Below are 17,042 nucleotides of genomic sequence, written 5' to 3' on the forward strand. Positions count from 1 at the left end.
AGTGAGAAACTATTGTGACGATATTTCGGACCCTACAAGGTCATCCGACGTATTGGCGCACTGGACTATGAGGTCGTGCCAGACGGCATTTCGCATTCACAGCGGAGCCGCGCACGATCTGAAGTGATCCATGCGGTGCGTCTCAAACCCTTTTACGGACGCTGACAAACTTTCCTTATTTTGTTGTTTTCTTTGCTACGAGTGCTTCTTTATTACTTTCGTTTGTGTGTGGCATCGGGTCGATGCTTTTTAAGAGGGGGGGGGGGGGGGGTATTGACACGTGTACTTGTTTGTCTTTATTGGGCGACACGTTTTACCGCCTAACAAATGGTATCGCACAGCGCAGGACGCGCCTGCATGTATCAGAAGTTTCTGGAATGTTATCGATGCTTCTATCCGGTGTCTCTGGCTGAACCTTGTGTAATCTGATCGCATGTGTACGCGACGCGAGTAATGTAGAACTTTGAGGAAGGCACGCGGGTCGCAGCGATTACTCTGGAACATTCGACGACTGATGTGTAAAAGCCGACGCGCTTGACCCGCTGGTCAGATTTTCGACGATCGCCGACCGTGTTCGCCGCTATCGTTGTGCTATAAGTGTAGCCTGTTTTTGTGGGCACAGGTTCGCCCAATAAAAGTTATACTCCTGTCCCACGGACGCGGCTAAAGTCCTTTTAATTCCCTTCAACCAAGGACGCCTTTATCTCGAGGGAGATGCACGCCGTGTCACACGGCAGTGCTTTAGCAAAGGAAGTTTAAGGAAGTTCCTAGCGAAAGGAGATGGAAGATCTCCCTTGCAGACTGAAGGGAGTACTCTTGTTCCCAGCGTGCTTGAATTTCGAGTCAAGAAATCACCCTCATTTTTATTCATTTCACTTTTACCAGCAATTATGACTGTTTTTATTGCATACAATATAGTATTTGAGCACTGACAAAGATATTTGAGTTGAGAACCTATACATTCGACTCGAGCAGGCACATGGTGGCTAGCAGAGCGGACAAAATCACTGTGTATGAGGTACATGCTATGTTGAGTACATGCTCGTTTTTTTGTCTTTAAGATAAATGACATTTTTAAAATGCAATGCATAACTAATTGTGTTTTGTAAGAAAAGACAAGTACCCAAAACTTTTTAGCAATATATAACGTGTTTCTTTCATGACTGCGTACGAGGTTAGGAGCGCCTAATGGGCCCCTAGCGGTAGCTTTCAAAAGCTCGCTTATAGGCCGTGTGACACGGAGCTAACTCCTTTGAGGTGAAACTCCCTTGCGGTCCTTTAAGGGAAGGAAGTTTGAAGGAGATCCGAGTTGCCCGTATGACACGGGCATCAGTTTTGTCTTTCACACTATTGCTACTGTGTTCTTCAACGTCACCACCACTTGACAATATCAACAGAAGCAATGTCCAGCACCCGCGCTGAGATAATGGCCATCCCAGATTATTTGGAGGGGGCCCTCGCAACTTCGTCTCAAACTGACCCTGTTCACCATCGTGTGTACACAGAGTCCCAGGCTGCCCATCGGGCTTGTGCTAATGTTCTTAAAGCAGATCCCGTACTCCAGAAGATCAAGCCCCAGTCACGCCTGCTCCGCGAATGCGGAGCAGGCGCCGCCTACCTTCGTGCCGCCTACCTCACAGCAGTCGGCAATCCACATTCTATACCGTCGCTTCCACCGAAGGTATTCCCATGGCGAGAGCCAGACTTGCTTCGGAGAATTCAGACAGGCACCCTCCATACTCCTCACTTGGTGAACCGTTCCCACAGGGGTGGCACACCACCAACCGTAAGTGGCTTCTGTTCCAATTGCAAATGTCGTACTGATGTCAACCACCTGTGTTAGGAGTGCCCCCTCTACATCCCACCGAGGCTTCGGGCCCTGGCCACCGTACAGCGCGGACTTGGGCTTGCCCGGATACCACGTCTCCGGACCATGCCATCGAGCTCTGGCGAGCACTGCTGTTGTTCCTTCAGGACCCGGTGGCACCACCCGTCGGCGATCGGCTCCGCGAGAGCCAGAAGGGTCATGCGGCCCCCACTTAGCTGCATCCAGGACATCCAGGTGAGGCAGCCTCACCCTTCCCCTTTTGCAATAATATTCCCCCTTTCACCCGCAGCATCTTCGGCGCATTTTAATGTGTAATAAACGCGGTTTCATTCATTCATCGTCGCATCGTCGACGGCAAAAGCATCGCCATGCACACTCTCAATCGGTTCTCCGCTCACAAGGGGTGCATCACGGGAGGCCTCGCAAACCTCAACGAGCTGGCCCACTTAAAGGCGCGAGGTCTTGCTTTCCGCGACCATGGAGAACTCCCCCTGTGGCCCGCAGTGGTGGAGAACGGAGATCAACTGACCACACACAATTAAATTATGCAGCACTTTTATCTCGGCAAGAGAGACATTCCCCTTCCTCACAAGAAGTAGAGTGCAGGCATTGACCCTCAGATTATTGCAAACAGGTTCGCATCCCCACCCGGCTTTATTCCACAAGCTTTATCCCGACACTTATGCCAGTAGTTCTTGCAGGCACTACAATGACTTCGCTAGCCTAGATCATATGCTCCGGAATTGCCCCTCGTTTCGAGGCACGGAACAAATCAAGGAGGACAAGTGGCTCTCCGCCATCAAGAGCCCCGATTCCGGGCCGCAACTGTGGGCTGTCCAGAGGGCCCACGATACGGCGGTCGGGCATAGCCTGACTGTCCTAACGTGGGAGCGGGCCACAGCGCGCTGAGTCGCGTACCTCATAACTTTCATTAAAGTTTTGCATCCATCCATCCATCGCGTATCTCGGGACTCTCAATAAAGTTTTGCCATCCATTCTATTCAGCAATCCGGGCAGCCAGAAACGTGCCCCTTTTAAATGCGGGGCGCTTCAATGCTCCAAACGCGGAATGGGGACACAGCTTTAACAGCAAGAAGGGCACAAACTTAGCCGGATGTGCAGCCAATTATAACTTCGAACTTGTTACAGATCCTAGGTTTCCCACCAGAAGGGTTAATTCGGCCAGTAGAGACACAACGCCAGACCTCGCATTCTTTCGAAATATCGAAGGCACGTGAGATAATCTCCAGGAGGACTCCGGTTGTGACCACTACTTTCTCGAAATTGCGGTACAGGTCAGACCCAAACCTCCGGTCAAATACGAATACGTAGATTGGGATTCTTTGCGGAGAACTCGAGCTGAAACGGCCCCCTCAAGAGAATCCTTCAAAGATCTCATTGGTAATCTTAAACAGGCCGTCAAAACGCTACCAAAGAAATAACCACACAACTTGAAGTCCCCAAAATAAACTCGTGGTTAGCGCATCTCCTGGAGGCTAAACACGCTCTGACGGAGAGGTGGAAAACGCAGAAATTAAATTGCCGACTATGAGAAAATCTAACGTCAGTAAACGGGGCAATATAGTGGTATTCCAGACAGCTGGCCCTGCAAGAGTGGGACGAGACGTGCTACGAAAGGGACGGTCGCATGAGAAGATTGTAAGTGGAATCTGTTTAAAAGCCTCCTCAATGACAAAGACTCCCGGAGAGCGTTAAATCTCGCCGTCGATAGGCTCATACATAAGCAGGTCACCTCAGACCTCAGAAACGATGTAATTGTCAACGACCCGGCGTGAACCTTCCCAGCCCTCAAGGATGGAGATTTACACGGCAGAAACGCGAGAGCGGCATACACGGGGCTATACAAGCCAGAATTAGACGAACCTTTCACATTTTCGGAAATCAAACACGTACTCTTCAACTTAAACGGAAGATCGGTCCCGGAACCAGACAGGGTCATCAAAAAACTCCTCCGGAACCTGGACGACAAGGCCATCGATATCCTAACGGAAAGAGATAAACGAGGTGTGGAGCTCGGGGCAGGTCCCGTTGGAATGGCGCACCGCTAAAGGTGGTGCTCATCCCCAAACCGGAGAAACCGCCGAACATAAACGACCTGCGTCCCATCTCTCTAACTTCGTGAATTTGCAAAGTGGCTGAACATGCACTAGACAATCGAATCGTCGAAGACATAAAGGACCACGAATAATTAAGGTATAATCTCATACGCTTTAGAAAGGGACTCTCCACGCAGGAGGCAATGCTCCTCTTAAAAGATGCATATTCAAGTAGAAGACGCGGGACGTCCAATGAACCATTGCACTCGATCTCGCTAATGCCTTCGATAAGGTGGCTCACAAACGCATCTTGAACAAAATTTCCTCTCTAAACCTAGGCCGGAAATTCTTTGATTTCACTCTCTCGTTCCTATCAGAAAGGAAAGCGTTCCTTCGACTGGCCACGATCTCGGGCGGTTCTTACGAACTGGGCAACTGCGGAACCCCTCAAGGCTCGGTCCTATCCCCGCTACTATTCAATATCGTCATGCATAACCTCTCCGAAAGGCTGGCTGAACTCCTAAAAATAGGACACGTAATCTATGAGACGTCATCTCAATCTGGTCTCCGGGGCGATCTCTGACCGATCTAGAGCAAGCTCTCCAGGCAGCCATAGAGGTAACAGAAGAATTTCTTGCATGTACGGGTCTCAAGCTTTCACAGACCAAATCCTAACTCCTCCTCTACAGACAGCGCAGGCAGGGCGTTAGGAACCTCGAGCCTCTGGAAGCGCTGTCAGTCGAAATTACGACACGAGAAGGGCACTCCATTCCGAGGGTGAACTCCATCAAAATTTTAGGACTTTTAATCAATGCCAAAGGCTGTAATGCAGGAGCTCTAAACGTGCTAGGCACGCAGGCAAACAACCATACTAGGACTCATTACTAGAATCACAAGAAAGAGGGGATGACTCAAGGAGGAGAGAGAGAGAGAGAGAGAAACAACTTTATTGACCCATTATGAAATTGAGCGCGTTAAGCGCATTATGGGGTGGCTCGCTCTTCACGGGTTCCATATGCTTCCAGGGCCTCCGGGCCCCTGTAGCTGGTCTTACAGGGCGGGGCTGGATAGCATGATCTCCCATCGGTCGTAAAGGGTGGGGATAGTAGGGGGTTAGTTATGGGTATAAGTGGGGGGTGGTCCTTGGAGAAATTGCACTCTCCTATGACGTGCCGATCGAACTAGTTTGGATCTCGGCCCACTCCTTAGTGGAGGGCAGCATATATGCTCATCAACAGGCCCGAGCGCTCAACTCTCGGGCCACCGAGGAGGAGGCAAGGGAATGGCAACCTATCAACAGTTACATAGACATAGTCATGTATTACAGAGCCGGTAGAAAGACATTCCCGCACCCCCGCCACTCCTTGACCAGAGCCTTAAAAAAGATATACAGGCAAATCCAGGCAGGCCTCCTTTCCCCACCCCTGCCTCCAGAACAAAATATACCCATAAAGATACAAGAACATATGTCCTCACTGCAATGCATTAGACTCAAGCAGGATAAGCTACTCAAGAGTCTTATATGCTTTTTCGTCAGTCATATTACTTACACGGCACCGTACCTCAAATGGAGCAAAATCGAAAAGAACAAACTCGACACGCTCCTCGGGTCCTGCATCAAAATAGTACTCGGTATTCGACAGTCCGCAAGCACGGTAAAATTACTCGAAGATCGGAATTCACAAAACCACAGACGAATTAATCGAAGCACAGTTTACAGCACAGATCTCCAGGCTTTCGTCAACTAAGTTGGACGTTAAGATTCTTGATGAAGCTGGTATACTCCCTATACAGGCACTGCTCGACAGATACCCCCTGTCTAGCCCGGGAAGGTATGAAGGTAAAGCCCGTACCCCGGAACATCCACCCGATATATAACGAAGGTCGCAGAAGAGAGCGGGCTAGAACCATCCTGCAACGAATCGATCCTTACGGGGCAGACACATTCTTCGCCGAGGCCGCCAAATAGGGCAGCGAAGACACGTTTGCAATATCGGTCTTTGATACGTGCGGAGCACTGATCAGCGCCGCGTTAATCTGCACTAAACACGCGAACGAAGCGGAGGAAACCGCGACAGCCTTGGCTCTTCCAGCCGCAAAAGGCCCGACGACCATTTTCTCCGATTCACGCAGGGCGATCGGGGCTTTCTCGTCCGCTCTAGTTCATAACACGCAGCCGGCATCGTCAACAGATCCTTCCGTAGTACTACGGGCGCAGAAACTGGAGGTCATAGCATAGCGTGGTTCCTGGCCCACGTGAGCGTTATAAATAGCGGTTAAGGCGAACTCACTGGAGCGTGAATTCCCGAACCGCGCCCGCGCTAACGGTCTGGCTCTCCCACAAAATTGCCCCTTCAAAGATCCTCTTACCACCTATCGCGAAATTACGCCGCATAACAGACAAAGCAAGAGGAAATTCCCTCCTCCCCGCACGAAACTGAACTGGGCTCAGGCCGTTACTTTCAGGCTATTACAGACGAGATCGTACCTCACCCCCAGAGCGCTTGGTTGGATAGACCCCATCTTTCCGCAGTCGTGCTCAAATTTCGGTCACGCATGCTGCTCCTTCGACCACACGCTCTGGCTGTGCCCGCACAATGCTGTCTCCGAACTTCAATACAAGTCCAAGTGGGACGCCTTGCTTAAAATTACAGGCCGCCCAGAGGGCCCGCGACGTCGGAGCGAGTCACCAACTCCCGATCCTGCCGTAGGTGGAGCCACCAACTTGATTGGGGAGCCTTCTGGGCCCCCCATTCAAGTTCCTCATGACACTTCAATAAAGTTCTTGTCATTGTCATCCATCCACCCATCTACCTGAGAGCCTACCGATCTTGGAAATGGTGCCTATTGATAACTAATCTACTGAACTTGAATATCCAAGCAATGAGACGTATAGGACCTTGCATAGAATGAAGCGATTTCGCATGAAATTCGGGAGCTAAGCTTCTGCACACGCAGATTTGTCGACGGACACGCAAAATTCGCGGAACACTAGCCCCAAACAGCTTCTCTGTAAATTGGTCGCGGTTTTAAGGCTAAAAAGAGCAATGCGCCAACACTTCCGTTTATGTGTGTTCTCCTGTCGTGTTACTCAATTTTGCTCTCTTCGTTGACTGCGTGCACCAGGCAAGCAGCAGTTACGCTGTCTCTCCAGAGTATCCGACGTGTCTTCTCTGGATAAGAACGCGCGGTAGTTCATCTGTACTGTAACTTTTCTCGTGCCACTAAACCGTGCAACAGTTAGTAAGAACTACGCGTTACTCTGGGTACCTACGCACCTCTTTTGTGTGCAATAACCAAGCCTCGTGGCTGACCGTTCTAGTCGCGCTCTCAACGGCCAGAGTGCTTCAGACTATGCAACAACCTAAACATTACCCGCACAGGACGGAAAACTGGACGTCGTCGCTGGCTTTACTAATCCAGTGCTTACACGCTCATGAGCCAAACGCAGACATCAAAAGACGAGAGTACCTGATGTACCATCCAATTGGCTCGTCACCTCATCATCGATTGCAGTTCGTGTAATGTCTTCGCCATGTTTAGTTATGTAACCATGTTTTCCTGTTCGAGGCCGTCAGAACGCCTGCATAGCTTGCCTAGACGAGTTGACGCCCGCCTATCCGGAACTACAAGGTCAGAATTATTTAGAAATCGTTATATATTGAGTTCCCCATCGCGATCAGCAATACACATCTTCTGCGGATAAATCAAAGAGGTTCTTAGGCATGTGAGATTTACGAAACCGGTTGCAGGAATTTCTGAAGCGCGCTGCCGATGTACGCCTACTGAGATGCTCCCCTTTTTGTGATCGAGGCGAGCGCATCGCGCACGTTATTATTATTTTAAACGCGAGTAACGGTATGGGCCCTGTGTTGCAGAGAACCCGGTGACAGAGCCTTCCGATTCAAAAGGCCCGACGACCATTTTCTCCGATTCACGCAGGGCGATCGGGGCTTTCTCGTCCGCTCTAGTTCATAACACGGTTATGAACCGCGTACAAATATGTATGTGTATATGACAGTGCAGCCTATCCACGCTCGACGACTCGGCTTTTAGACGCAGCACAAGATGAAAATAACGCGTGTCTCGTCGGCTTTCGGGTCAGAGAAGCAACCGCTTGCACCATTATTTTGCCCCTTACTCGATTTAGGTGTCGTCCGAGGCTGTCAGAATGGATAAATCAATAAGGTCTTGAGGCACGTAGGGCCCTCTGCGCTGTACTTGTTGCCGATAAGGTAGCCTCGCTGCCTACGGGATTAACTGACTCAGCTATGTTGAATGCTCGGTTGCCATAGTCAGAGGTTGGAATCCTTCTTTAAGATTTCTTTTTTTAATTTTGACAATGATAAGATTGAGTTTCACCTCCTCCAGTGCACATCTGTAGGCTTGGAGTGACGCCTGACACCGGCAAAAGATGCCGAGTGCGCGCGGGGCTGTACTAATCCAGATACAAAAAAATTAGAAAGGCCCACTAAACTTAAATAAAGACACTCCCTCATCAGAATAGAAATTGGCCTCCCTGATGCCGTATTCGACCACTACCTTCCTGATGATTTCTGCAATTGACACATGGCCCTCAGACCCCAGCAGCTGCGGAGCATCTGACCAATGCGGCGTTCAGACCTGTAACGCAGCAGACGGTGCTAACAATCTCTGGGTCCAGACGGGCCGCCAATGTAAACTGACCCTGTCAACCTTTGACAACCCCAACTCTGTCGAGTGATGCTAGCTTAGCAGGACACTTTGAGGAACTATCAGACATTGTTGGGAATATCATCGGCCTTAGTGAGATTAGAAGAACTGGTGAGGCTTACACATTGCTGAATAACAGCCAGGTATTCTGCTATAGAGGTATCCCAGATAAGAAGCAATACGGTGTGGAATTCCTAATCCATAAGGACATAGCGGGCAGCACTGACGAATTCTACAGCATTAATTAGAGGGTAGCAGTAGTCGTAATCAAACTTAATAAGAGGTATAGATCAAAGATAGTACAAGCCTACGCGTTCACATCCAGTCACGATGATGAAGTAGATCAGTTTTATGAAGATGCGGAATTAGCGATGAGAAAGTGCAAACTCAGTATACTGTGGTAATGGGCGACTTCAATGCAAAGGTGGGGAAAAAGCAAACGGGTCTACAAGCAAATGGCAACCACGGCGTGGATTCTAGGAACTCTACAGGAGAGATGCTTGGATAATGTCCAGAAAGAAATAATCTTTGAATAATGAACACCTTCTTCAAGAAGCAAAGCAACAGAAAGTGCAACTGGAAAAGCCCTAATAATGAAACAAGAAATGACATTGATTTCATACTTTCTGCCGATCCCAGCATAGTGCAGGATGTAGAAGTGATAGATAGGGTTAAGTGCAGTGATAATAAGTGAGTGAGGCCTAGGATTCACCTTAATTTGAAGAGAGAAAGAGTAAAATTGGCCAAGAAGAAACAGGTCAACTTAGAGACAGCGTGGGTAAAAGCAGACACATTCAGGCTGGTACTTGCAAACAAATATGCAACTTTAGCACAGAGGCATGAAGATGACGTAGAGGTAAGGAATGAAGCCGTAACTAGGCTGGCTTCAGAGGCAGCAATTGAAGTGGGAGGCAAGGCACCAAGGCAACGAGTAGGCAAGCTCTCCGAAGTAACAAAGGATCTATTAAATAAATGACAAATAATGAGTGTCCAACTCAAGAGATAAAATAGAATTCGCGGAAATGTCAAAACTGATAAACAAAATGAAAATCAGCGATATTCGAAATTATAACGTCAGAAAGACTGAAGAAGACGTAAAAAATAGACGTAGACATAAATCAGTGAGAAGAAAACTTGGCATAACACAAACGAAGACATATGCACTCAAAAACAAGCAGGATAATATCATCAGCAATCTCGAAGGTATAGTAAAAGCAGCGGAAGAATTCTACACTGACCTGTACGGTACCCAGAAGTCTCAGGATAACTCCATTCGAAACAGTAAGGAACAGGATACAGAAATTCTTCCAATAACGTGCGATGAGATCAGAAGGGCCTTGCAATACATGAAACGGCCTAAATCGGCAGGAGAAGATGAAATAACAGTCGATTTAATCAAAGATGGAAGAGACATAATGCTTGGAAAACTGGCGGCTTTCTATACGAAGTGTCTTTCAACTGCAAAGGGACCAGAAAACGGGAAGAATGCAAACAATATATTAATCGACAAAAAGGGAGACGTTAAAAATTGAAAAATTGTAGGCCCATTAGCTTATTCCCAGTATTATATAAAATATTCGCCAACATAATCTTCAACAGAATAAAGGCAACACTGTACTTTAGTACAGGGATCAGGCTGACTTCAGGAAGGGACACTCTACAATGCATCACATCCATGTCATTAATCAGGTAATCGAAAAATACGCATATTAAAATAAGTGTCTCTATATGGCTTTCATAGATTACGAAAAGCCATTTCATTCAGTAGAGATACCAGCAGTCATAGCGGCATTACGTAATCAAGGAGTACAGGCCGCTTACGTAAATGCCATGGAAAATATCTACAGAGATTCTACGGCTACCTTAATTCTAAACAAGAAAAGTAGGAAGATACCTATAAAGAAAGGGGTCATACAGGGATACACAAGCACGCAGCTATTCGCTGCGTGCTTGGAAGAAGTATTCAAGCTACTAAACTGGGAAGGCTTAGGAGTAAGGATCGACAGCGAATATCTCAGAAACGTTCGGTTTTCCGATGACATTGTTGTATTCAGCAACACTGCAGACGAGTCAAAACAAATGATTGAGAACCTTAACAGGGAAAATGCAAGAGTTGGGTTGAAGATTAATATGCAGAAGACAAAGATAATGATGAATAGCCGGGCAAAGGAACAAGAGTTCAGGTTCGCCAGTCAGCCTTTAGAGTCTGTGAAGGAGTACGTTTACCTAGGTCAACTAATCACAGGGAACCCTGGCCGTAAGAAGGAAACATAGAGGAATAAAAACGGATTGGAACGCATTCGGCAGACATTGTCAGCTCCTGACTGGAAGCTTACCATTATCGTTGAAAAGGAAGGTGCACAATCAGTGCATTTTACCGGTGCTGACATATGAGGCCGAGACTTGGAGCCTGACAAAGAAGCTTGAGACCAAATCAAGGACTGTTCAAAGAGCGATGGAATGAAGAATGCAAGGCATAACGTTAAGAGACAGAAAGAGAGCGGTCTGAATCAGAGAGCAAATGTGTACTGCCGATATTCTAATTGACATTAAGAGAAAGAAATGGAGCTGGGCAGGTCATGCAATACGCAGGTTAGATAACCGTTAGACCATTCGGGTTACATAATGGGTGCCAAGAGAAGAGAAACGCAGTTGAGGACGGCAGAAGACTAGGTGGAGTGATGAAATTAGGGAATTCGCGGGCGCTAGTTGGAATCGCTTGGCGCAGGAATGGGGTAATTGGAGATCGCAGGGAGAGGCCTTCGTCCTGCAGTTGACATAATAGGATGATTATGATGATGATGATGAAGATTATCCAGTGACGAGCCTAGCTTACAGCGTTACGGAGAGAATAGGAGGTTTGTTTATTTCACTCTTAATAGACGATAATTTTGTCGCGCTTGTAGGGGGCTGCCATTCTGTTCTGCAGACTGCGGCAACAGGCGAACGTACCAGAGGGATACAGCTGAACGTGCCGTCGTAGCACGCGCGGCCCATGCAGGGACAGCGAGCTGCACATGCGCCAAGAAGATGCTGGGCGGTAACTCTCTCGCTCGTTCGCCTGTTGCCGCAGTCTGCAGAACAAAATGGCCGCCCCCTACAAGCGCTACAAAATTGTGGTTTATAGCAGGAAGTGCCTGATGTGACCGTTGACTACTTCCGGCCGCTCTCGTTGCACCCAGTGTCCCGCGTCAGACACATATGCAACGCGGCCCCCAGTGGCGTAGTCCAAGCTCAGCGTGGCCAGCCCCTCGGTGAGTGCAAAGTCCCGCTGACCCCACACTACGAGTGCCGGGATGGCCAGTCGGCGGAACTGGAGGCGACGTGCCGAGTGTCTCCGGAACGACGCTCGGTAGTAGTTAATTGGGCCGGTCAGCGCACCTGAGGCCAAATTTGAAAAACAGAGGAGAACAACAGTATAAACCTTCTCCGCATACGTATTAAGTATCACAGAGTATTAGGCTAATCGAACCACTTATCAATTTATCGCACAAGGAACCAAAAAAGCATAGGGTATAGGTAGGTATAGGTATAGTATAGGTATAGGTATAGCATAGGGCAAGCCATGTAGTAACCTGCATTTGATCTGTGCTGCCCCTCTTTATAGACAACTGCCACGAAGACGCCAACGGACGTAGATGCTTACTTTTCAGGTTCCAAGCATGGCACCTAGTATGATGCCAGTGCAAGCTATCTGTTCCTTCGTTGTTTGTTTTCATTATGCAACATTTATATATATTTCTTGCTTGAATGAAACTTCCCAATTGAAAGTCAGTGCTTGTCCTTGCCTGCTTTTCGGATTACGTGCACATAAAAGACTAATGCTGTTACATTTCGACTCACGCAGAACCAATTAGGTGTCTGTTCTATCCGCTTCATTTGAATTGGAATGAGACTCAAAACAGCCGCTCTCCGTTAAGCTGTCTATTACTCTTTAGCTGTCGATTAGCCATTAACGCTCACTGCTTGCCCTCAAAGCGCCTTCGACGTACACGTAATAAATGCAGTGCTAGCATTTGCGACGCACGCCTACATGTGGTGCACGCACCGGGCTTCCCGAAGGTGTACTTGAAGGCCTCCCGCTCCTCGACGCTGTAGGCGGCGTGTACCTTGTCCAGGGCCCGCATGTCGTTAGCGCGCAAGAATGCCTCCGGCACGCAGGGTGCCTGGAATGCCACGAAGTACCTGCGAAGTGATCCACGTCGTTGAGAAAATGCGAACGTGAAATCTATGCTGGGGGCCTATAAACGTATGAAAACTCATGCGCAAATGTTCTCACTGTTCGATGACGGCTCTTTATAGATTTGATATTAACGAGAAACTTGAACAGAATCGTGAGAACAGTAGACTTTATTTTGTAGGTGCAAGGTCGTATTTTGGTGTGCACACGAGGAACTAGCAACCCCTTTTCTAGGGATAAAGCTTTCTGACTGATCGCCCCATATTAAGAATAAAAAACATAAAAAACAGGCATACAGTAACCACAGAACACTTGCGAATTGAGGACTGGAAAAGAGAACGCCGTCCATCCAGCATGCCGGTGCTCACATAATTTGTTTTGTTTCCTTTAAAGAACAAGACAGTACTAGGTCGCACATAGAATCTGAAATTTTTTAGCTGCGGAAGAAATTAACTGTAGCATGTTATCCCGTACCATCTTAACCGAAATAAAACCATATATTCTAGGTATCATTTTTGTAATATTGATCTATTATTTACTACATTCTACGATCTGTATAAATACCACGCACGGGGGTTACGAGACCACATTCAAAAAGGCAATGGCACATGAGTTCGACAAGAGCTAAAGCTATACGCTTCGCGTTAAAAAAATGAGAAGGCTCAACAACATTTTACATGTAGAACCAGTAGCCATAAATTTTTATCGGTATAAGACGCATAACAACCATACAGAAATATGCTCGTTTATATAGCTTGCTGTTATGATGTGGATTGTGTGATAGCGACGAGGCGAACGGCAGTGACGATGTGTATTATTGCGCGGCCATCACGCGAGGAAGTGGAAACGCGTGGCCACGAGGACGGCGTGCGGCTCGAGCGAATGGAGCGACTCGGACGGCTGCTCGCCGGTTCGAGTCGCGACGTTCTACAACCGGGCGCCCTCCAGCCTAGTGGCGCGGCCTGGGACCCAGGAGGCACTCGCCTGCGCCCCAGCTGATCCGGTCTGCCCGCAGCCTGCGGCAACAGTGACTGGCTAGCCACTGACTTGTACTGCAGCGGCCTGGTGTTCTGCAGGCCTGTTGTACACTTCCACTGCCGCTGCTACGTTATGGTCTGATAAAAGCCACCTCGGGTGGTGCTGGATTCACGACTCTCTCGTGGACTGGCCAGGACGATAACCGCCATGGCAACGACACACCGGCGATTAGGACGGTCGATGTGTGCTTATGTGCGTTAGGAATTCTCCACATTCTAGTTTATTACAACTGTCATTGTTCTGTTGTTTGCCGAGCGTGTAAATTATCGTGTCTATGAAGTATAGTCTGGGTTGCCCATACAGAGCACCTGAGCGCCGTGTCAGCTCTTAAGGATCCTAGGCCCACATTATCTATCATATCACACTTACGTTGTAGAGTGTAATGTATGTTTACAGGCATTTGCACAGTCAGATGGGAAAACATGCCTCGGCCGTTAATCCTATTGATTGATTTTGCCTGAGAACAAGGAGCCCTTGAACTGATCTGTGCGCACGGCGTATTCAAGCAGATTAGCAGTCTGTTCAACGGGACCGGTTGGTTCATCTTTAGAATAAAAACAGGAACAGCGCTCTTTACTCGTCCTGTGTTGCACTGTTCCTGTTTCTATTCTCAAGCAGATTATGCGTGCGTCGGTTGTTCGATGATGGGCGCAGGAACCGTAAGGTTCGCATGTGTGCTAATTTTCACGGAATGACAAGTACAGTGAATGCAGATACTTGAGCAAACACATAGTGGCCACGACAGACGTAAGAAGGCTCTGCAAACAAAGTTAGTTGTTCTTGTTTCTCACTTCTTTTAAGTTTGCATCGTATGATTTTATTATTCATATTTAGCATCTAACTGTGCCTGGGTAACCACCTTATTAAACATTTTAGAGAAGAAACAGGGAGAGTATTTGGGGCATGTTGAAAAAAAGTAGCAGTGATATGACTCGTTCGGAATTGACAAATATCATATACGCGAAAGGGCTCCTATGCTAGCCGCTACTGTGCGAGTGACGCTAGTTAACCACCAATTGAGGTCACACTCGGCATGGTATTTTTCTACGTCCAAAAAGTTCGCCCACGATAATAGAGAGGTCCCGCTTATGGACCCCTACATGGTGTCCTGCAGCGTAGAACGTCGGCTTTTCGAACGCGTACAAGATAGCGGTCCAGGTCCATTGAAGAAACCTTCTTTTTCCGATGTACTTAAGAGCCTGACGAACCTGACGAACCTGGAGCATCTACAAATGCCTCATTGACCCTTTAATAATTAGGACAGTACTTCTCGAGTTAGATAACTTATTGCAATTAATGAATTAAATATCAGTAATGAAAGAATTACTGGTGGCTATTTCATGTACTGGAAGCAATACGCACTAGGTTTTCTTCGAGCAATGCTATTGCTCTTATTTAAAGGGACCCTGAAACGCTTTTGACGATTTTCTACAAACGTACTGAGTCGTTAGAGTAGGTCCTTCTGATCATTAATTGACACATCTAAGTACTCTGCGTAAAGCGTGTAATTTATTATAAGGTTTTAAAAATGCACATCGCTGCCGATCGCAGCGCACTGCTCGGCGGAATTTTAAGCCGCCCCTACCCATATGACCAAAATCACCCATATGACGTCAGTGGGGCGAGCTATCCGATTGGCTGACCAGGGCGCGTGATCGATAATTTTTCCAACTTTATGGTAAACAAATGATCTTCGTAATAGTTGGAATGTTAGTTAATTTGTTTTTATGATAAGAAAGTAGCATAAAGAGAATGCACAAGAACAATTTTTCAGTACATTAAGCACTTCCGGCACACAGCAAGTGTTGTCTGCTTGTGTTACAACGTACTCCATTTTGACGAGAGCTCCGCGGTCACAGTTGGTCTCAGTCTTTTCGCGAGCACTATGATTCGACTTTGTTGCCTTGTGGACTGCAAACGTAGCGACTGGCAATATGTCCAGCTGCGACATCGTGTCCCTCTGCAAGGCAGCGTACGAGCGAACTGGCTGCTGCGCATCGGACTACCGCCATCCGATCGGCGCCAGGATTTGCGCGTTTGTGGCCGTCACTTTACACCGGAAGATTACTAACGCAACAGCGTTTCGCGAGTCCCGTATTAGGGCAAACGTAAGCGCAAGGGGACAGGGTCTGGCCGCTTGACTGTGCCGTAACGGGATGAGCCGAGATGAGCAGAAGGGCAAATGTGAATGGTCTGCATGGTGCAGCCACCTGGTGGCATAGAACGCAACCATACACAGTAGCAGCGACGAAGCGTATTCTTTGCTGCTGGTGCGTATTTTTCGCAGGAGTGTAATCATCGACACGTTGTTTTTATAAATGTTTAAAATGTTTTACACTTGGTTAGAGCAATACTAGCGCTTTGTTTGGCTGGTTAAGCGCTGCGCGAACAAGTGTCTGGACGGTGTAGACCGATCAGGCCGCTCGCGTACGTCTACGCCAAAGTTCCTTCATCAGCTTGAGTTTATGCCTCCAGTGATTTGCCGAAATGACCAGCTTGCCTGTGGTTAACGGAATACCAGACACGTTCGGCGCTACGACAGAATGCTCGCAACGCACGCTGCTTCGATAGCTCTCGCTTGGGGTCGACAGCCAAGCGGCTAGCGGAGAGGTCTCGCGCGGGCGGGGGCGGGCTCCAAAACAACCGGAAGTGGACGATGTGACGTCGCATCGTGACGCAGGACCAGTGAAGGCGGAGCGTAGCCCCGCTCGCTCGGCGAACGAGTTGAGGAGGAAAAGCGTGGATGGGGAGGAGGGTAACTTCTAATCGCTTGTAGCTCCATTAATACGTAACGCTTCACTTAAATTGTGGTGCGAATGTTCTACTTAAGCTGACCCCTACGCGTCTACAAAATTTGTCCGAACTGTTCCAGGGGCCGTTTAAAGAGTTAGTGCATGATTCACTCAATAAGCGACATGAGGCCAAGCTGGATTCACTTGAAATCAGAATCAACAGCAGTAATGTGCAGGAGCACTTAAACTTGGACTCGCAGAGAAAGAAAAAAATATACAGAAAGGCTGCAGTTCCGCCGGAAACGCGAAGCAGTATTAGTGATAGTAAAGCATGCAAGATTTACACAAAGGAAGATTACACCATCGAGAGGCGCCAGATTCTTGATTGTGCGAGAGGACTCAGGCTTTGAAACTGAACTGTCTCCTACTTTAATGTCTTCTAAATTCTTATATAAGGCTGTCCCTTCAGTGTCCCTTCATGATGTGTCGGACTAACACAGAGTACTCGGTGAAGT

At 48.0% G+C, this 17,042-nt stretch overlaps 1 protein-coding gene across 1 annotated transcript in view; it reads right to left on the reverse strand.

Moving 5' to 3' along the window:
- Positions 1–11,409: 11,409 nt before the first annotated feature.
- Positions 11,410–17,042, reverse strand: part of LOC142587377 (epoxide hydrolase 4-like) — a 59,913-nt gene continuing 54,280 nt past the window's right edge. Inside the window, exons 5-6 of the mRNA XM_075698332.1 lie at positions 12,626–12,762; positions 11,410–11,958 (exon numbers count right to left, since the gene is read on the reverse strand). Of these exons, the coding sequence (XP_075554447.1) occupies positions 11,699–11,958; positions 12,626–12,762 (397 nt within the window). The 3' untranslated portion in view covers positions 11,410–11,698. The remainder of the gene's footprint in view (positions 11,959–12,625; positions 12,763–17,042) is intronic.

This window comes from Dermacentor variabilis, chromosome 7 (genome assembly GCF_050947875.1).
Source record: "Dermacentor variabilis isolate Ectoservices chromosome 7, ASM5094787v1, whole genome shotgun sequence".
NCBI classification, from domain to species: domain Eukaryota; kingdom Metazoa; phylum Arthropoda; class Arachnida; order Ixodida; family Ixodidae; genus Dermacentor; species Dermacentor variabilis.